The sequence below is a fragment of the Podarcis muralis genome, chromosome 13 (genome assembly GCF_964188315.1).
Source record: "Podarcis muralis chromosome 13, rPodMur119.hap1.1, whole genome shotgun sequence".
Taxonomy (NCBI): Eukaryota; Metazoa; Chordata; class Lepidosauria; order Squamata; family Lacertidae; genus Podarcis; species Podarcis muralis.
In genome coordinates, this window is record NC_135667.1 from 33,683,065 (window position 1) to 33,705,646 (window position 22,582).

General features: G+C 46.0%; 1 protein-coding gene across 1 annotated transcript; it reads right to left on the bottom strand.

The window, feature by feature from the left end:
- Positions 1–607: 607 nt before the first annotated feature.
- On the bottom strand, positions 608–8,891 carry HOXB1 (homeobox B1). The gene is made up of 2 exons (XM_028702627.2): positions 8,007–8,891; positions 608–4,861 (listed from the first exon to the last, which is right to left on the bottom strand). The coding sequence occupies exons 1-2, from the start codon at positions 8,692–8,694 to the stop codon at positions 4,524–4,526; spliced, it is 1,026 nt and encodes a 341-aa protein (XP_028558460.2). The 5' UTR covers positions 8,695–8,891; the 3' UTR covers positions 608–4,523.
- Positions 8,892–22,582: the final 13,691 nt, after the last annotated feature.

Sequence of the window (22,582 nt, forward strand, 5' to 3'; positions counted from 1 at the left end):
GCGTGGCGCACATTCTGGGGGCATGGCACACCACCTGTGGGGGTGTGGTGCCTGGCGCGCGAGGGGGTGTGTGGCGTGTGTCTGGGGGGGCTTCTGCGATGGCACCCTACCAGAATAGTGGTGCTGGGGGCGGCCCGCTCCCTCCGCACCCCCGTTCCTCTGCCAGTGATTGGATGTTTGGCTTCCAAAAATAGTTCGCAAACTTTAACAGTCACTTCCAGGTTTGTGGCATTCGGGAGCCAAAACGTTTGAGAACTTGGCTTTTCAAAAACCCCAGGTATGACTGTATTAGGAGAGAGGGAAAACAACTTTTTTCTATTCTTTTCATTCATACCATGTATAATTCTGTACACCTCTGTTGTGTTCCCCCTTACTCACCTTATCTCTGAATTATATTGCCTCAAATCTTTCCTCTTCAGGTAGTTCCTCCAATGCCTTGACCATTTTGCTGGCTCTTTTCTGAACCTTCTCCAGTTCTACGGCATCCCTTTTAAGGTGAGGCAACCATACTGGACACACTACACAGTGGAAGTATAATCGCCCTGCAAATGTTTGTGTTATATCAAAGGGCAGGGGGCAAGAGAGGAAAAGACGGCCAAACCAAGTGTTCAAGAAACTTGGGAAAATTTATACTTTATTTAGGTTGAGGTAGTTTCGGTTCAAGATATAAAGCACAAGGAGGAGACAATGTCTCCAGATCCAGCTTAAAACACTAGATTCCATTAAAAATCTAAATAATAATAATAATTAATAATAATAATAACAACAACAACAAAGTTTCTGCTTTTTAAAAGTTTTGCTCTAGGGCTAATGTTAGTGAAACTGGAAAAGCTTGCACTGTCTGTCCCAGGTTGCCCTACAATCATAGGGAGGGGGTTTGGGGTTCATTCTATGGGAAGGAATAATAAATATAGGATAAATTGTTAGTAAAGTTTAGCAATTAGATATCGGTCAAAATTCAGTTCCATGCAAACAAGTCCTTAAATGTGTCAAACCAAGACATTCTCTCTCTTTCTCTTTTTAAAAATAATTTTGGAACTCTTTTAGAAGTTACTAGTTGAAGTGTTTTCCTCTGAGTTAGCAGCCAAGCCCTAGAGGAGAATCTCTAAAAGCAAAGAGGCCAGGAGGTTCCTGCCTGCCTGCCTGGTAGGGATGGGGGAGACATTAATAGTCAACCTATCAAAGCCATACTTTCCAAAACAATGCACAAACTGAAACACAGCCATCTTTCAACATTCACATTTCTCTGATTTTTTTGCTATGCCAAATAATGCGTACCCCAAAAATGCATATACTAAAGTGTGCATTTAAATAATACATATATGGGGGGCATGCAAAATGCATTATATTAGGGCATTATATTACTTGCAAACCTGCAAATGTGTATTTTTCTATTAGGAGAAATTAACACTAAAATACTGATGGATTATCATGAGGATACACACACACTGATGTGGAAAATTTAGGACTGGTGAAAAACAGGAACTGAGAGAAACTGAAACGGAAAGAAAAGTTGCCCATCCCTACTGCCAGGATGACCGTTTCCTTTGGCCTGAAATATTAGCCTGCCTATTCCCAGCTTTGTGCATGCAAGTAAAGCATTCCCTGAGTCTAAAGATGTTCTCCAAGGTCCTTGTATACTACTACCCCATAAGTCATAGCCCAGGGAGAGATAGAGGGAGGGAGAGAACTAATAAGGCTGCATTCCTGAAGTCACTTAAAGGTAAAGGTAAAGGGACCCCTGACCATTAGGTCCAGTCGTGACCAACCCTGGGGTTGCGGCGCTCATCTCCCTTTCAGGCTGAGGGAGCCGGCGTTTGTCCTCATACAGCTTCCGTGGTATGTGGCCAGCATGTCTAAGCCGCTTTGGCGAACCAGAGCAGTGCACGGAAATGCCGTTTATCTTCCTGCTGGAGCGGTACCTATTTATCTACTTGCACTTTGACGTGCTTCCGAACTGCTAGGTTGGCAGGAGCAGGGACTGAGCAACGGGAGGTCACCCCGTTGCGGGGATTCGAACCACCGACCTTCTGATTGGCAAGTCCTAGGCTCTGTGGTTTAACCCACAGCGCCACCCGGGTCCCTGAAGTCCTGAAGTCACTTACTAGTCTTACTAGTGACTTACTGAAGTCACCTGAATTCCTGAAGTCACTTACTAGAGGGTAAATCCCATTAAATTCAGTGGGACTTGTTTCATGGTAAATGTGAAAAGAGTTGGGCTGTTTGTAGGAGGGAGGGAGGAGAATATTCAGTTCCTTCCCAAATTCTCAAACTTTTGATGTTTCTTGTAGGACTCCTCATATCTAATGGTCAAATCAGAACCTCTTTGCATTTTGAAGTCAAAGAAATAGGGCCTGCTGCTCTTGCCAAGCTCCCATTCATTGCAACAGGCAAATGCACAGGAAGTTGTCCACCCCCACCTCCAAATTTAGTCAGATATGCTTAATCCTGGGTGCATTGACTGAAGGGTAAGACCTGTCCACCAAAAGAATTTACTTTCCTAATAAGCACATTTAAAGTTCAGGGTGTTTCCTGGTTTCCAGGGGATTTAAGCACACAGCAAATCCCCAGATGTTGAGCACATCCTCTTTTGACACTTATGTACTGCTTCATGCTGCTAAAGGCTGGCTATATCTAAGCTACTTGGCTACCTGGCTCTCCTGTCAGCTGGAAGAGATGATAGCCAAGTTCAATAAATCCTCTAGCCAAGTTCTAAAAATCCTCTATGAAAATTACAAAGTGTAAGTCTATGGATTTTGGGGTTTTGCTCTCCCGCTGCCTAAACCCTATGGGTCACAGAAGTAAGGAAGGCTTCTCTGCCTGATGCAGAATTCTAGGAGGCTCTTAGAATGGCATATTTCTGGTACCAACCTTAGTTGGTTCAATACCCCATTCTGCCTATTTTGTTATATCCTAAAACACAGTAAAAAATAAAAAATACATTTTAGCGAAAAGATGAGTCATTCATCAGGCTAGTGAATTAATACGATGCTGAGGCACATTCCCACGAACATATTAAACATCATCATCACTATGGTCATTAAAACTTTGGTGCTGACATCAAAGACAAATAAAAACAGAGCTGTTAATAAGTAGCTATCAGCTGTCTTGCTTCCCTTTTAGCAAATGCTGCATTCACACGGTCAGAAAGCCTCTTCGCGAAACTACAGTTGATGCGTGAAAGGAGTTCCATGTAGCCAAACTATTTCGGGGTATCAGCAGGCAGAGGCCCTGTTCTCTTCTAGTGCAACATTGGAGATGAATGGGAGAATTGCTTCTCCAAGGCCTCTGGCATTGTCACTGGGCTGCGAGAGAGCGCGTGTTTTATTCCGTTCTATATTAAATATCCACACTTTTTTAATTTAAAAAAAATCGTTAGCTTAAGGAAAAGTCAGAAACAAGCGAGGAGACGAACGCGGAAATATGACCCTCGTTTTACCCATTGGAAAAGTAAGATACACACCTTGCGTCCGCAACTCAACCTTAAACAAAAACGGAAACACTCAAATCTTGCTGAAAGTGCGGTTCCTAATTTTGGGAAAGGAAGGTGGGAAAACGGCTGTCCCTGAGATATAGTAGTCTTGATGAAGTAGGCATTCAAAGAGACAGGCACACTTCGGGCAGATCCTAGTCTTGGGCGAGGTTCTATCACATAACGGAGAGGGAAAGAGTAAGGGCTACCCTTAGGAATCACTCCTCTCCAATCTCCAGTTCTTAGTACTGTATCTCTGATAGAGGGTGCGGGGAGAAAGGAATAATAATACATAGCTGGCGATGGGTTCCTCCGCATTGCCAAGGAAGGAGGAGTGTGAGAGTTGCGGTCCTGCTCCGTGGATGTTTCAGGCAGCAAAGGAACACGCGTGTACCTGTCATGCAGGGTTTGTCAGAGCAGGCAGGCGCGGGAAAAGCTGCAAATCTGCCTCAGGCAATAACTCTCGATGGTACGAGCCCATAAACGATTCTGCGGAGATAGGGCGCCAACTTGAATAAAATATAGGGGGCGGGAGCAGGTAAGCCCCGCCCCGCATAATCGATCACATGACGCAGTGCACGCGTACTATTTGAATGGCAATGCCCATCAACTTGGGGGGAGGCACAAATATTTTTAAGGGGGGGGGTTCGAAGACCCCCGCCCGCCAGGAGTTGGCTCCTATGACCCCTCCCCACCAGAAAAAAATACCCAGGGAGAGAAAGTATATGCGTGCGTCATTTGGAAGCTGATCTGTAGGTGTGTTTCTGAACACACGGTTCTTTGTTTCTGAACACGCGGTTCTTGTTCGTGTGCACCTACAATCGAGGCGTCCGTGTGCACAGATGCCCGCGCTTAGGAATACACGTGCCTGTGCGGTGGCTTGCTCCATGGACGTGTGATGTGCTTGCGCGTGACGATCGAGGCTTAAGGCAGCCTGCGCATCGGCCTGGCGTTTCTGTTCAAGGAGGAGCTATTTCCTTAAAGGGGGGCCTGTGGGTGGGGAGGATATTCGAGTGCGGGTGGGGGTGGGAGGACCTCGCGTGTCTCCCCTTCAAGAGGACACGGAACTGGGCGAAGCGTCGGGCGTGGAGGACCTGCTGGATCTGTCCGAGGCCGCCTCGCTGGCTTCCTTGGCCGAGCCGCTGAGGGCGGCGGGGGCTCCGGCCAGACCCTCCTTCTCCCTCTTCTTCTGCTTCATCCTTCTGTTTTGGAACCAGATCTTCACCTGGGTCTCGTTGAGCTCCAGGGTGGCCGCGATCTCCACCCGCCTGGCCCGGGTCAGGTACTTGCTGAAGTGGAATTCCTTCTCCAGCTCCGTCAGCTGCTTGGTGGTGAAGTTGGTCCGGATGGTGCTGGCGTGGACGGCCAAGCCGTAGTCGGACACGGTCGCTGTTCAGAGACGAGCCACAAGGCCAAAGCAAAGGGGGGGGGGGGGAGGAAGCAAGGAAGCCACGCGTTAGAATTGCAGCCCCTTCGGGTCTAAAATCAGAAGCACATACACGCCCACCCGCGGGGGAGCTTTGGATTATCCCCCCGTTTCCACACCACCTGCAGGGTCTGTGGGAACAGGTCTGTGGTTATCAAGCAGTCAGGGATAGGTGCACTCTGCAGATGCTCAAAGGCAGGCTTTTCCTCAGGAACATTCTACGAGTAGGGCCACTGAGGGTCCTTTTTACTCCTGGGCTCCTACTCTTTCACCCCAGTCTAGGATCCTAGAAGATTGTGTTGTGACAATTGGGGCCCACGATGACACTTTTGCATTATTCGCCATTGCCCTTTAAAACAACTTTACCTGTTCCCCCCACCTTGAACAGTTTCTGTTTATTTACTTCTTTTTTGTACACCGCCTTTCATCCACAACCGCTCCCAAGGCGGCTTACAAGAGAAACACATCAAATCAGTTCGTCGTTCTCCTATACTGCCCTTCTCCTGTGCCTATGGCGGGCAACAATATTATTGCTTATTATCATTTGTAGTTTTAATAGTTTTATCTTGATACTAATACCATGCCATCCGTTCTCCTGCCAAAATTGCAATTCCAACGCTCGAGAAAGAAGGCAGAAAGAAGTGCAGGCTACTTGCACAAGTACCAAAAGCGCACACTAACCTTATGCGCAAACCCTACACACACACACACACACACACACACACACACACACACACCATTCTCATAATGGTTCAAAGGCACCGAATGTTGAGTAGAAAAAAACCTGACAACTGGAGTGGAGAGGCTGGAACAGGACAGGAGGACAGAGAAACGCAGAGAGAGATAAAGGGCAGAAAGAACCATCTCATTGTCTAGATAGGTCACTTCCTGGTTCACACAGAGAAGCTATTTTTCAATGTCTCCAGGATGGTGGGGAACTCTGTCCGTAGGCATTAGTGGAGAAAATAATTTATTTATTTTTAATCACCGACTCCCCCCCAAAAAACTCTAAACGGAGAGAAAAACCTCAAAAACAGCCAAATGAGGACTGGGTATGTTCAGTGGATACGGGGATACTGGCTTTGGGAGATAAGGAAGGACAACGAAGGAGAGAGAGAGAGCGGAATAGAATGACTGGAACTCTGAACAAGAAGCACTTAATGGTGCAACATTTTGTTGCAGGGACCCACTTGCAAGTTTTAGGTTACAAGTGTGTGCGTTGCCTTGGGTACCGCGTGGCAAACAGGTGATTCGCCCACTGGATTTATTTCGGATAAACGTATCAACCGAACTACTGCTTCACGTGGTCCGTAAAGTTAAACAGGTTCCGGGGATAAACTCTGGTGAACTCAGCTGCTAGCTCTGACCCAGCCTGATAAGAAAACTCTCCCAATAAACATTCCAGCCAATGCTTAATTGCTAGGAAAAGACACGCCGGGAAATTGTGACACCATCCTCTACATCCCGGGTGTGAGAAGACTCTCTGTGGTTAGTGAGGAGGGGGGTATACTCTGCACCTGCTCAGGGGCACTCTCTACGCTTCTAACTGCACTGCTCCAGGGCTGAGGCCAAGTGTCAGAAACAGATGCTCGGGCTGACTCTGAAGCCCTGTACCGGGTATCTTTATCCGTCCCTCTGTCCATCCATCGCCTCAACGCCGGCCCTGCTTCCCAGTCCCCCAAATGGACTGGTCTTTCCCTTAATTTCATTTTTATCCCTGCTTGCAAATTCCTCTGACTTCCCCCAGTCAGATCTACTGGGGTCGTTCTTACATGGCTAAGATTTGTTCTTTTCTTTTTAAACCAGCTGAATAAACTGAAACATAACAAACAAGCGAGGAACTTGGGGGGTAATTCAGGCGACATTCTCCTGCGTGGGCGCCATTCGTTTGGAATGGTTGCTGCTCACAGACGTCAAGGAGTACTCCTCCATGAGACGGCGCCTCCCTACCCTCCAAGGAATTAAAAACTCCAACGCAACCCTAAAGGGAATTGTGCGAAGCTCGGCCACCCCAGCCTCAGAGGATGCTGCCCTGCAGAAAAACCCAGCGCTGGGCTGAGCCTCTATAGGAAAGGCCAGGACTACTCTAGCTGGTACTATGCGTGACACGCACCCAATGGACACTTCCCAGTTCCTACATTTAGCAGGGATGGATCTCGCGGGCTTTGCGCGTACCCTGACTGACTACAGCAGTAGGAAAGTTATCTTCAGGATGCCATGCCCACCACTAGACTCCTCTACCCTTGTGGGTGAATGATATGAGGCAGTCCTGATTTTCACTGGCAGAGACTTGGTGGAGCAGCGTTTAGCGGTAACCCTGTTACTGATGCTACAGCGGCCAATTGCAGGTGTGAAGAAGCAGCCACAAGACCACCATTCTCGCCTCGGCTCAGACATGCCTTTATAACACGCGCGTGGGGGAGGGGGAAACACTGATTCACTTTTCGTGGGCATGGACCGAAGAGTGAAAGTGCCGCGGAATGTTAGAAGAGCTCGTTGCGCGCGTGCGCATGTGTGCCTCTATCTGCTGGGTGAAACCCCAACCAAATGAACTGGTGTCACGTTTTCTGAGCGCTGTGAGCAGCCCTGAGAGGCAATGTCCGTCTGAAAAGCGGCATAAACATATCACGTAATGAATGAAACAAGCCTGCCCCATAACCAGATGGGGAGGTGATCCCTGGGAAGGAAAGTAGATTCCGTCCTTTTCTACACTACATACCATTCTGCAGCTTGAACCCCCGTCTGCCTCTCAGGGCCTAAAGCTAACGCTGGCCTTCTCTCTCCCCTCGGGCAACTTTGGAAACAGAGGCAGATTGTACCATCCGTTTCCTTTCCACCCACGCCCTCTGTTCTACACACTCACTTAACCCATTATGGTTTTTGCGTTCTGGCCAGAGTTTGGAAAGTTGGTGATGGCAGGGCCTAAGAGTATTGTTTTCCTGGACCAGATCCTGCCTCCATGTGACTCCGCAAGTCACGTGCTCTTGGGATTCTCTGGAGTAAGGCATGATGGAGACAACAACCACCTTCCAGTGGAGGGGGGAAACATGGAAAGCAGCCTCTGCTAGCCTCCCCTCGTCTTGTAAAAGGGAACCGAGGGGGCTTTACCTGTTTTAGGAGGGTTCCTTTTCACTTTCATCCATTCAAAGGTCTGGGTTGTGGCCGTGCCGGTGGTGGCAGTCATGGGGCATGGCTGGGCCGAGCAAGCCCGCGGGTCTTTGTTCTCCTGTAAGGGCGGGGAAAGGTTGCCAAAAGCCCCTTGCAAATAGCCACCCTGCTCAGGCCCATAGAGGTGTGGCTGGAACTGGCCCGGGGTGGCGCAGAAACCGTCAGGTAAGCTCCCGAGGCTAGAAGAAGAGGAAGAAGAGGAAGAAGGAGCCACGCTGGCAGGGTAGGCCGAGGGCTGGAAGTAGCCTCCATCCGTCTCCTGGGGGCCGAGGAAGAACTGCTGGTTGGCGAAGCTTGGGCTGCAGTTGGGGGCTGCCGAATATCCTGTACCCGATGGCTGGGATGACCCCGCGAAGGAGATGCCAAGGCCAGTAGGGTTGGGAGGAAGAGGAGGAGGGTAGCTGGAGTTCTGCTGGTGGTGGTGGTGGTGCTGGTGGTGGGCGTTGAGCCCAGCAGCGCCCACCCCCGTCGTCCCGAAGCGTCCCTCTTGATGATAGCTGTCACAGGAAGGAGAGGTACCTGAGCAAGATGGGAAGGAAGTTGTCCCTTGGTCGAGATGCTGGTAGTCCTTGGGCGCGTAGGCGCTCGTCCCACGGTTACAAATTGCATAGTCTAAGAAGAAGTTCATTCTAGGTATTGTTCCTTTGCCAATGATGGAAGAGGGTCAGCCTGTTTTACGGGGATCCCTTCTGCCCTACAACCTTTAGATAGTATGTCAAAAGTTAACTAGGAAAAAGAGAGAGGGAGAGAGGGGGAGAGAGAGAGAAGCCTTCCCATCTACGGATCTCCAGCCCTGGAGCCCCCCATACCCCCACCCCTCCTTCCCAAAGCCTTCAGGGTGGGGGTGGGGGTGGGATGGAAAGGTGGGGGTGGGGTGAGGGGTGGAAGAGGGGGTCTGGACCACGTGGTCGCCATCAAGCCCAATGAACAAATGCCTCCTGAAGTTTGTCAGATATCTACCATCATCCATCAAGTCCTTGACATTTGCATGACAAAGGAACTTCAATCAAACTTTTCCCCATCGATCTGATTAACAACACGGATACGTCAAAAGGTCCCCCCACCCTCCTCAAAGACTTCGGAAGAGAAGGGGGGGGCAAGGAAGTGTCAGAAAGGGGTTGGGGAAAGGAAGGGGGGAAAGTTAGGACTATTCAAGTTCTGTTCTGTGAGTTAAAAAGACACACACACCTTCCAGTTCATAAGACGGTAAAAATAATTAGAACTTTTCTTCCTAGCTGGGGGGGGGGGGGAGAGAGCGCTTTACCCCCCATATCAGCTACCATAGGCTCACGTATCCCGTAAAACAGAGGGAGGGGGAGAGGGAGAGGGAGGGAAGGCTTCTTTATGAAGGAAAATGTTCTTTTTCCTCATTTAAAAAAAATTAATCACCCAAAAGATACTTAAACGTTTATGGAGTTTGCTTAAAGTGCTTTTTGCTTTCTCTTAAAAAAACAACTACACAAACTAAATCCAAATAGCTCTGCTTTGCACATCGCCTTTGTGTCTGGAAGCAGTGTGCTAAAGAGCAATTTAATTCAATCAACATTCTAATGAGTTGTGAAATAAAGTTAGAAACACAATTGTGTTTTGTTGGAGGGGGGAAAAAGCAAATGAAATTGAAATTCGATCTACCCTATCCATCTACCCGTTATTTATGTTATCTGGCTATCCATCCATTTATTCCCATCCTTGGGCCCTCCCCACCCTCCACCCCTCCGCTTTCTACATTTCATAAAAAGCAACTATATTACCAGTTGGGTTTGCTGTCACTGGAGTTTGATTTAGCTACTGTTGCGAGGATGGGATGTTTTTAATCGCTGCTGCGGATCATTTTTAAAATCGAAACATACAAGCAAACGACTCCCAATAAGACCACTTTACTCCAGCCACACTTTTACTAAGACTGGCAAATTCTAGAACAGAAGAACAGGCAATGTTGAAAGGAGGCGGTTTCTCATATGATTTAGAGTGCAAACAGCTAAAATAGGCGTTGGGATCTTGAATGCTTCTTCAGATGGGTTGCTTTCGTTTCGTTTGGAGTAGGGGCTCAGAGTCTCTCTCTTCCTCTCCTCTTTTCCCCCTCCCGAGCAAATTTTGCTGAGAGCCACCAAACTTCGCTGCTCTCCTCCAAAGCCAGCCCTGTAGGTGAACTTTTGGCCTGCTCTAAACCTCTGGTGCTCTCCTCGTGGGCTGAACTACCAGTAAATATCCTGACAAGTAACAAATGACCGTGGGCGTCAGATTGGAGGTTACTCTTGTCTTCCATGTGCTAACAAGTAAATAAATGTTGCTTGCCTGGGCTTCCCATTCTATTAGGCGTGGAGTGGTTTGCAGTCTCTTCCTCCTTTGTCAATTTACACATGGCCTAGGGAAAGAGGCGATCCCATGGAAGGGAAAGTTCGTAATCATCCATTTATGGACTCTCGAAAGCAGCCGAATGGTCCTTTAATGACGCATCAAACAGAACCCCGAAGAAGGGAAGCGGGCGACTGAAAGGAGAAGTGTACACAAAGGCTTTAGGAATTGATAGCAATATCTCAAGCTGAAAGGGTGGGGTGGGATGAATTATAGAGTCCCCACCCCACCCCCACATTTATGGAGTTGCTCTCGTCAGATCGGGGGAGCTTCATACGCTGTCTTTATGGGGTATATATTTAATGGGCTCCATACTACAGAAAAGGGGAAGGAGGGGTGGGTAAGTACAGAATTGCTGGAGTTATATTCGAGAGATTTTGGGAAGATAGAAAAGAAAGGGTGAGTCAAAGAGGAACAAAGACAACTAAGGGCGGATCTACTATGAAACTAATGACGCTTAAGCTTCGGGACCCCAGAAGCTAATTTAGTCCACATTGCTTAAAATAATTGGGTCCAGGAGACCCAATTTGTATATAACATTTCCCTAATTTTCATCCTCCTTCCCGTAACTCAAAAACTATAAGGCACAGGATTTTTTTTATTCACACCAGTGACTTTGACATGAGATGTAACCCAGTACAGAAATTTCATTCAAAATCTGAGTAGTTAATTTTTGTAAAAACGTTGTGGTGATCTGTCATTGAACAACTCCACTGAAGAAGATAACAGTGGTTACCCAGACCTTGCTGCTGGTTGTGAAAGGGGCCCCATAACAGTTCAAGCTTCAGGACCCCAAGGGTGGAGGTCTGCCACTGAAGCCAAGAAATAAAAAGGAAAGAGGGGGAAAAATAAAAAATAAAAACGACTTAAAAGAAGGAAGGGAAAGTGATGTTGTTTGCAAATACACACACACAAGTACATAACACTTACATTAAATTATTAAGGCTATAATCCCAATCCCATTTGGAATACACCCCATTGAATTCAGTTGTTGTTGATGATACTTTCTGAGTAGACATGGCTAGTTTTGCGACACTTAGCCGGCTGTAACCCTGTAATTGCCATCCTGTTCACCTGACTGGAAGCCAGAGCCCATTTTGGCATCCTGAGGTCTAGGACTGTTTGACACGTGTTTCCCGCATGGACGTTTTATTTATTTAGATGGACGCCTTTACAAAACCTTGAAACCATGACGACCCTTTGAGTCAGTGATATACGCCACGTTCTCATCAAACTTTGGAGGCCTGCGATCCTAACCTGTGAATCCCGGCAGGTGCTGGACTTTCTCCCTGGGTTAGGTCTGCCGGGTCATCAGAATGCGATTGCTTGGGTGTTCTTACATGACATTCTACAGGCTGAACTTTCTCCCAAAGAAATTAATATGGTGGCCCAGTGGTGTGTGTGTGTGTGTGTGTGTGTGTGTGTGTGTAACTAATAGAGTTCTTAAAAAACTTTTTAAAAAAAAACCAAAAGCCATTCCTCCCTTGGAAAGTATGGCTAACTTCAGGTCTCAGCTTGTCATTTTCTTCCTTCCGGGGTTCGGGTTGTTAAACGCGGGATTAATTTGCCTGGTTAAGAGACATCAAATTGTGGTCACGGAAAGACTAATAAATAACTCTTCCGGCTTAAAGCCCAAATAAAACCCCGAGGCCATTTATCAGTGCTTCTGAATTTGAGGGTATGGCGGAGAAGGGAGGGCCAAAAGTGTTATAGGTATCCGGAAATATTCGCATATTGGGTTTTTGTTTTGTTTTAGCAACTGTGGGAGAGACAGGTCCAGGATTATGGTGACGCGCACGATGACGATTACTAATAATACTAATAATGATTTTTTTAAAGTTTACCAGGATTATGGGGCTGAAAAATTCTACCAAAAAAAGCAAGGAATAAGAAATTAGAGGGGAAACAAATAGGACACAAATAGGCATCACGTGGTTTAAATAAGCATTAGGGGCATCTATAACAATAATGTCTTTAAAAATAATAAAAAAACAACCAAGTTTCTTTGCCTGAAAAAAAAACCCTAACCAAAGAACGAGTAGGATACACATGGAAAGAGAAACTGGAGAACTGGAATGAAAGCAAACAGGACGCAAATATGCACCGTATGATTTAAATAAGCATTCGGAGCGTGGTTCGCTTAATGAAACATCATCCAAGGAACTTCTCATATGGCATAGCAGCAACGCGCTATGAAAACCTCAGATCCTCCTATCTGCATGCCCGCGAGCTTCCCGCAACGAGCCCTTCCTCTCTGCTTTAAAATCACAGCTAGCTGGCTTGTTTAAGTTTGCTGTGTACACTCCAACCGCTTACGACTTCCCACCACCGTTTCGTTCCACTTTATTGCTATGGCGAAGGGCTAGTTGTTTGCCTATGGAAAACTCAATAGACCGGCTTGTTGCAAGTTGACCGCCAATTTAAAAGTGGCTAGATTTAAAACTGCAACAACTAGTTGTTGTGCTTTCCCAGTGTAGATGATACTGCCTGGGGGAAAAAGTGTGTCGAGAAAGGTCTTTCCTTAAGTGCGCTTGGGGGTCCCAACAGGAGAAATGAGCTGCTTGAGGGTCTTCTTCTGCTTCTTTACATTTCCCTTTGGAACTTCACGGCCGCTGGCCATCTGCTCCCGACTGGGAGTGACTTACAGGAGGACGCCTTTCATTCCTATCACACACACACACACACACACACACACACACACACACACACACACAGCCCTCCCCGTCCCCATCTTCTGGAGTCTTGTGGCAGATCTGTGCCACAGCAGACCGAAGGGGAGATGTCTGCTAGCTGTTCCGGGGGAAGATATAAAACAAGGAAGGCGCTGTCCTCCAAAGGCATACATACATCTAATGGGAGCCACGGTGAAGTTAACATGCCCATTCCGCGCGCGCACCCGTAACTGGCAAGGACATTCCAGCAAGAAAAATAAAATGGATAAAATGCCTATTCTATAGAACCAGGTTCTCAGTGTAAAAGAGGGAGGGCAATCTGAAATTCAAGCCTTTGAGTTTTGAGATCTCACCTTTGAAATCCAACGGTGGGAGTGGGGGGGACATTGTACTCTTCAAACAATAAATCAGAAGTTAACTCATTTTAAGACATTCACGCTATCATAGAATTACAGATTAATAGAATTGTAGAGTTGGAAGGGACCCTAAGGATCATCTAGTCCAATCTACTGCAATGCAGGAAATATGTAGCTCTACCATATCAATCTGCCACATTTGCACTTTGCTACTCCTGTCTTAAGAAAACCACTAAAAGAAGAGAGTAAGAACCTCCACAACCTAAAACAGTGGAAATAAATTAATAAATGAATAAACGAATAAACAAATGAACAAACAAATAAATACTATATCTTTGAACATTGGCAAGAAGACTTTTGTTAGAAGAATCTGATAACCTCCCCCCTCCCTTCTAAATTTGTTTCAGTTCTAAAAAGGCAAAGAACTTGGTGGTTTGTTAGGGCCAATAGAACAAGCTGCCAGGGAATCTTGTTTTTTTCATATCTGTTTTTTCCATCACATATTTATCACACCCACACCACACCACACCACACCACACAGAGCCTTTGTACTTGCAGGGAACTCTGGGCAACTTTTCCTGACCATTAAAGAGAAAGGAAGAGGAGGAGGGAGAGAAAGACATGTATTTTCTCATCCCAAAGACAGCCCATGGCAGAGACAGTGTGAACAATGCATTCCTGTTTCACTACAGCTGCGCTGCTTCTAAAACGAGATGTGTTGCTGGAGCTGAAGTTTGCTTGAGAGCCACACCCTGCAGGTGATGATGAAGTAGTAGTTTTTGCCTTTGGAAGCTCACACCATATTACATTTGTTTGCCTAAAGGTGTCATTGGTTTTGTTTTTCGGTTTTGTTTTGTTTTTAAATCTGGCAACCTTGCATCCCAGATGGTAGCCAGCCTGTAATTTCTTGGCAGAGTTCGTATTTTGCACATCTTCAGAAGCATTTTCTTCTTTGGGTGTGGCCGTAGCTCAGTTGTGGAGCTACAGGGTGCTTGCTTTGCATACACAAGGTGCCAGGTTCAGCATCCCTAGGTGAGAGTGTGGAAAGCTCCATAAGAATGTAAGAAGAGCCTGCTGAATCAGGCCAATGACCAGTGCTATTTTTCTAGAAAAAGAGGTGTCAGAACTCACAATGAATGCCTCCTTCATTCCCTTATAATGGCAATGACGCCCTCCTGAATGGTAGCGGAAATGAGTTCCAGTGAGTTCTGGCTGGGGGCAAAAAAAAAGCCCCTGACAAAGATCCATCTAGTGCTAGTCCAACATCCTGTTCTCACAATGGCTAACCAGCCTGTGGGATGTGGAACACAAGGGCAGTCAAGCACAACATTCCTAGAGTGAACATGTTTACACATGGGGAGGAATGTTTGTCCAGCCAGCAGGTAAACTTCCAGTTTCCTTCTGGGCTGGGACAGACTTCCTCTGCATGTGACTAGAGGTGGGCGTGGCCTCACCTGTGCAGGTAACAAAAGCATAGGACTGGCTGCCATCTTTCTCTCTGTGGCTACTTTTGTCAAAGAAGCAACATCAGCTTAGCCAAAGGCTCTTCTTATAAGATAGCTTCCAGGTGTATGTTATTTTCTAAGCTAAGTCTGCCTTCTGGGATCTGATTGTGAACAGAATGTGAGTGAGTAAACTCTTTTTATACTTTTATAGAAAACTGTGTCGTGTCTTATCTTTTATGAAGGAATAAGGGGAAAATACCAGAACAGTTATTATAGAGGCTTTAGTGAGCCTGGGCATATGCATCCGCTGTGAGTTTAAAAAGGGGGATGTTACTCTGCTAAATTGTGAACTTGTTTACACAAGTTGGAAAGGCTATAATCAAACAGTATATCCTCTTCTGCATCCCTGAACATTCCCACAAAGCCTATGGGAAGCCTGCAAGCAGGACATGAGCTCAAGAACACACTGCCTACTTGCATTTCCAGCAACTGGCATTCAGAGGCCTATTGCCTCCGACAGTAGAAGTAAAACACAGCCATCATGGCTAGTAGTCATTGGCAGTCTTGTCCTCCAGTCTGAGAAATGATAGAGAGCTGATGCCAGTCACTGCAGAAATTGTAGACAATGCTTAATTATCTGTTTTGGTCTAAGGCATGGGTAGGCAAACTTAGGCCCGGGGGCCGGATCCAGCCCAATCACTTTCTAAATCTGGCCCGCGGACTGTCCGGGATTCAGCATGTTTTTACATGAGTAGAATGTGTGCTTTTCTTTAAAATGCATCTCTGGGTTATTTGTGGGGCATAGAAATTCATTCATTCCCCCTAAAAAAAAAATAATGGTCCCCCCCCCCCAAGGTTTGAGGGACAGTGGACCGGGCCCCTGCTGAAAAAGTTTGCTGACCCCTGGTCTAAGGCAGCTTTGGTGTGCCTAAGTGCTTCCTGTGTTCCTTGTGTGAATCACGGCATTCCACTGAGGCTGGCTTTGGCATTTCCCTTTGCACTTGTCTACGACTATTAACTTTTGGCTGCCTGGGGCCATGGTGCTACTTGCCTCCTCAAGATGGAAGCAGTGTTTTCCAAGTTGCTTTCTCCACTGAACTCACTGCAGAGAAAAGCACATGGAAGAGCCACACAAAATTAACCATTCACTAATGCCTTTATTAGGGACAACCAAATAGTCACCAAAAAATGTGGCAAGCTTTTGAGTTCTCCAGAACTCTTCATCAGGCAATATGTTAAACAAAATATCAGGTGGTGGTATGGGGAAAACAAAAAGAAAGAATGAGAAATTGGGTGAGTGTGTAGACTCAGTTCTAGGACGGAGATTGTAAGCTGTGTAAAAATCCTACCCCTACTCCAGGTGCTACTAATACCAGGTTACTCACCTAGGATTCTGGGATAAAGAAGCAATAGCTACTTTCCCTATGGCGGGTGAGAATAAAGTCTGGCTTATAGGATGGATCTGTCCCATGCCTTAAATGAAATGCACAGGTCCCTAGGCAGGCAAAGAGGAGATAAAATATTGTCTGAAGAGTTATGGAGAACCTGAAAGCTTGCCAGATTTCTGTGACTTTTTGGATGGTCCCCCAAAAAGGTATCACAGAACTTTGGGCTTTGAGGGTTCCCTTCTCCTTATGGACCAGCACAGATACTTAGGGGTTTTTTGTGTGCCAGATAAAATGGTAACTGACATAGCCCTGTCCAGGCAGTATGAAATGCTCACGATTATGTCTATATTGCCTCAAAGGGCTAGTGGTCATTTTCTGACTCAATTAATGTTAACCCTAGTTTTCAAAACCTCTGTGTGCCTGTGGGCAACCAAGCTATCAAGTTCTTTCTCCAACATGCTGGATATTCTGTAGGGCTGCAGTTTAGTCAGTAGTTAATCAACTTGAGGTCATTACCATATTTCAGTCAGGGAGAGTAAATTGTATTTAGTTAGGCTGAGAGTCAAAGGCACATGTTTAAAGACTCCTGGTTATGTTTTGTAACTGTAATTAAGGATAAAAGAAAGACACTATTCAGCATGGCCTTTCCATCTAAGAAGGAGTGGGAAATTTTATTCACCACTGCTCTCCTTTAAGTATCCTTGCAGTTCATTTGTGGCAATTTTTTAGTCCCTTGATATGTCCTGGATTTCAGGTTGCATTTGCCTCCCTCAGCACCCTTGTTGTTGTTGTTGTTTAGTTGCTTAGTCGTGTCCGACTCTTCATGACCCCATGGATCAGAGCACGCCAGGCACTCCTGCCTTCCACAGCCTCCCGCAGTTTGGTCAAGCTCATGCTGGTAGCTTCGAGAACACTGTCCAACCATCTCATCCTCTGTCGTCCCCTTCGCCCTCAATCTTTCCCAATATCAGGTTCTTTTCCAGGGAGTCTTCTTTTCTCATGTGGTGGCCAAAGTATTGGAGCTTCAGCTTCAGGATCTGTCCTTCCAGTGAGCACTCAGGGCTGATTTCTTTAAGAATGGATAGGTCTGATCTTCTTGCAGTCCATGGGACTCTCAAGAGTCTCCTCCAGCACCATAATTCAAAAGCATCAATTCTTCGGCGATCAACCTTCTTTATGGTCTAGCTCTCACTTCCATACATTACTACTGGGAAAACCATAGCTTTAACTATATGGACCTTTGTTGGCAAGGTGATGTCTCTGCTTTTTAAGATGCTGCCTAGGTTTGTCATTGCTTTTCTCCCAAGAAGCAGGCGTCTTTTAATTTAATGGCTGCTGTCACCATCTGCAGTGATCATGGAGCCTAAGAAAGTAAAATCTCTCACTGCCTCCATTTCTTTCCCTTCTATTTGCCAGGAGGTGATGGGACCGGTGGCCATCATCTTAGTTTTTTTGATGTTGAGCTTCAGACCATATTTTGCACTCTTCTCTTTCACTCTCATTAAGGTTCTTTAATTTATCCTCACTTTCCACCATCAAGGTTGTGTCATCTGCATATCTGAGTCTGTTGATATTTCTTCTGGCAATCTTAATTCAGCATGCTTAGCACTTACTTAAAGACAATGTGATATGCGTGTTGGTCTAAGACTTCAGAATCAATGGGAACCATGCTCTGGCCTCTGCTGCCACCCAGGACATCAAGGGCCACTACTGGGAGGCTGCACCCCCTGCCTGCCAAAAAGATCATCATGGCAAAAGGGAATATGAGCCTGGTCCCATCCATCAATCAGAGAAATAGCAGTTGCAGGGAATTTGCCTGAAAGAACACTCTGCTGCCACTGCTGGCTTCCCAGGACTGCAGCCCTAAAGAGAGGCACACTCTAGCCTCATCCATCTGTCAAGGAAGGAGAAGCAATTCCAATGCTTCCTTCCTTCTTTCCTGCTCATTCCTTTTTCCTTTTGTATCTTGCCTATTAAACTGCAAGCCTGTAGAACAGCCTTTACCAAAGGTGTCATGGGCTTTGAAGACACTCGAACTCAGGATGCAAGGGAGAAACGTGCTAAGAGGAAGACATGCTTGGCAAATCCACACCGTGATCAACTCCCACCCAGAAACCAATGCCCCCACTGTGGAGGGACGTGTGGATCCAGAATTGACCTCTACAGTCATTGTTAAAACTGTGTTTATGGAAGACAGTCTTACTCGGCTACGAGTGATCTAATATATGTAGAGTGCTTAGCATGTTTTAGTTGCTTTATGTTCGTTATTATTACAGTACAGAATGATCAATAATAATATTTGTTATCACTATTGTTTGGAATGCTGTTATTAAGCAAAGTGCCCATCTGTTTGACGGTCTGCATCATGGAAGGTGGGTATTGGATTTTGTTTGTTTGTTGCACTTCTATTCTACCATTTACCTCCAAGGAGCTCAAGGTGGCATACGTGGTTCTTCACCTCTTTAATCCCCACAACAACCCTGTGAGGGAGGTTGGGCTGAGAGGCAGTGACTGGCTCAGGGTCTCCCAGTTCATGCAGTGATACAGTCTCCATTGCCACAGGGCCAAATGGACAGAGCAGGGTGTTTCTGTGCCCTTGCTCACTCTCTACAAACATCAAAGTCTGAAGCAAGGGGAAGGAGATGCATCCCTGGGGGGCATGAAAAGGCGCATAACCCCCACTGCCTCTTGGTCATGCCTCGCCCTTCCACAGCATGCTCAGTGCTCAGAAAGGGCTGTAAAGCCAAGGAAATGGGTTCAGAAACTAGGTTTGATATTTATTTAGACATATAATTCTCATGTCCCTTTTCGTGTCTGCTTTGCCACCCCAGAGCACCACTGCGCATTTCAGTACAGCTCTTTAGCAAAAAGACACAGGGTAGCTGCGACACAGTTGGTGTCTCCCTTGTTTTATATTTCCTTCAGTCTTCCAAATTAGCAATTTTCTTTTTGGCTAGTGTACACGAGAAAATCTTGAAGGTTCCGAGCAACAAAATAATAATGGGATCCCATCAGGGTACTGCAATTAAAAGAGATGGTGTATTCCATCAAGTATCAGGGTGTTGTTCTTTTTTTTTTCTTGCTTCCTAAAAATATTTAATTAGACATTAGCCTTTAATTATATTTACTGCTTCATTTTCACTTGTGTATTTAGAGAGGCGATAGTGTCACTAATTATTCTTATCCCCTAAAGCACAACCGATAAAAGCCTCCCTCTTAATACTCACTTTGACTTGATGAGGCTCCTTTCCTCCCTCCCCAATTTTATTGCAAAGAAAAGCAATCAGAGGGGATTTTAAAATATATATTAGTGGTGTAGAACTCTGGAACAGTCTTCCTAGAAAAGTTGGGGGAGCAAAGAATCTCACTGGGTTCAATACATTTAGGAAGATTATCTTGTAATACCTCAACCAGAGCTTCAGTAGTGGGGCCCTGAGAGCTGGGAGGAATTTTCCCACATATAATCTTGAGCAGCAGCTCCTCCTTCTCCTCCTCCCCCTCCTCCCACCCCTTTGAGCATCAAAGATTGCTATCACTAAAGACAGGGTGGTGCATGGCATGAATTTGCACACCATGAAGATTTCCCTTGGCAAACCTCAATTCATGGGTAGTCTTCACTGACACAGTATTTCAAGGATGGCATACTGATGACTTTTGGGCAGTGCCCCCTACCCTTTCCAGAACCTACTTGTGGTTTGGCACTCTACTGTGTTTGCTGGTTGACCCTTGCAACAGGACATCCTTTACCGGACATCTGTCTGTGGTCCATTAATGGTTCTGCCATAATAAATTTGTTTATTATAAAACTTATATCCTGCCCTTCCTCCGAGATGAATGTGTTAGGGCTGTCGCCAGTTAAGCCATACTACGAATAAACCCATCAAAATCAATTAAGTCAGTCATGTCAATTGATTCCAATAGGTGTAGTCTGAGTTATATATGGCCCTTAGGCTGCAGTGCTACCCCCTCCCCCGATCTACACACCCCACACACTAGCACCTTGCAATAAGACTCTTGGTTGATTTTGCCCTAACAGACTGATATAGCTACCCATCTGGGAAAGCCATGCCCTCCTCTTGCTGCAACAACACTATCCATGCCATAGGTCCTTAAATATATAGTTGATCCATTGAAACATTCCTGCTTTGTGGCATGCATGAATGAGTTGGCCACTGAACAGTTACTAAAGCATATGACTTAACAAGAATCCAGACATCCCTGGTGTAACTAACCAATGGGAATTTTGGAAAGCAATATTGCAGGGGGTTACGCCTCATGCATCTGCTCTTATGAGGAAAGGTTACAGCATTTGAAACTTTTCCGTTTAGAGGAAAGACAACTTAGAGGAGACGTGATGGAAGTTTGTAAAATTGGAAATTTGTAAAATTATGCATGGCACGGAGAAAGTTGATAGAATAGAGGTTTTTTCTCATACTCTCCTAGCACTAGAATTTAATGGACATTCAATGAATCTGAATGCTGAAAGATTCAAGACAGATAAAAAGAAAGTACTTCTTCACACAGCTCATAGTTAAACTGTGCAACTTACTCTCACCAGAGGCAGAGGTGGCCGCCAAAAAGGATAGACAAATTCACAGAGGATATGGCTATCCATGGTTACTATCCACATGGCTATGTTCTGCCTCCATGATCAGAGGCAGTGGTACTTCTGAATACCAGTTTCTGGAAACCATAGGAGGGGAGAGTGCTCTTGTGCTAAGTTTCTGCTTGAGGGTTTCCCAAAGGTATCTGCCACTGTGAGAACAGGGTTTTAGGCTAGATGGGCCTCTTCCAGCAGGCTCGTCTTATGTTCTTACATTCTTTGAGTCTACTCAGGCCTGGCTTCATCAATTCATATGATCTAGGAGTCTCTTCCTGTACCACAAATGTACATGTCATCTATTCACTGACTTTCCTGTTGTGTGTGTAACTGCTCCCCCCCCCCCCGGGTTTGTTTTGCCTATGTATCATTGTATGTTTCGGGGTGGAGAACCTTAAACCTCACCTTGGAGCTTAATGTGGCCCTCCAAGCCTCTCTACCTGGCCCCCAGGGACTCCTCACAGACCACACACCCTCTCTAGAGACACATTTTGTTGACCTTGCTTTGCACTTTCCTTGAGTGGTTTCTTCCCTGGCTGGAATTTGTTGTATAGTGCCTATTGCTTCCCTGGATGGAGGATTCAAAGGGTTGTGGGAGTGTAGAAATTTACACTCAATGGTCCACCCACTTTTGCCTCTGGCCCCACCCAGCAGCACTATTTGAACCTCAGAAGATTGCCCGGGTGGGAATGCGTCCCTCAGGGTTGAACAGGTTTCCCATTCTGGGGTGTGTGTGTGTGTGTGTGTGTGTGTGTGTGTGTGTAATATCATTAGGGCATTCAAGTGGCACCATGCCTAGCATATCCATAGTCTAGATCAGGACAAGGTAAATATTGCTTTGGTGTCTTTATACTACATTAACTTGCCTTGTTTGTATATTTGCAGTTAATAAGCTCTCATCTCATGGAGAGGGCAACCATCAGATGCGTAATTTATGCTCTGCAGTTGCTGAGAGCATCAGGCCAGGGCTTTCGAAACGTGTTTCCTCTGGCATTTGACATTTTGAAGGAAGTAAAAAATGGGCTAAACAAATGGTGAAATCTTTCAGTCATTCAATAATTTAGATTTTATTGAATGTGTTCCCTTCTCTCCTCTGACACTTTGGTCTTGCTAATTAGGACAAATAAGAAGGGTTTGCTGTGAGCAAGGATAATAACCAGCGAGGCCCCCCATTTATTAAGTCACTTTCTGTGGGTGGAGAATTGATTGGTGGCTGTGAGTGGCATGCTGCCTAGACCTGCAGCGACTTGGAGGAGTCATTATGATCCGCAGAAGGGCCCTAGCTAGAGATTTGTATTGATAAGGTGTCAGTTGTTTTGCATTGGTCCTCCTAGAGAATTAACCCCTCTCACTTTCTCTCTCCACCCAGTGCTGAATTATCACCTCCTCAATATGCTCCGAGTTCAGGCATAGTATGAACCAACACCAGGAGATCCAGCAACTCCCAAAGAAGGGATTGCAGTCTTAGTGCAGTCTGAATGGCATTCTCAGAATCAAAGTGAACCTGGTCATTTTGAGTGGCAACCAATGCCAGGCAGAAAAGGCTTTTATTATAGAGATGTTGGTAGAACAAGTCCTCTATTTGCAGCCATCAGTTTTATGGCCTTGCTATGCCAATGATGGTTTTCAGTTAAGTGCAGAAAACTAGGGAAAGGCACCTCTTGCCACCAGTTCTTCCTGCACATCTAAGAAGATTAGTG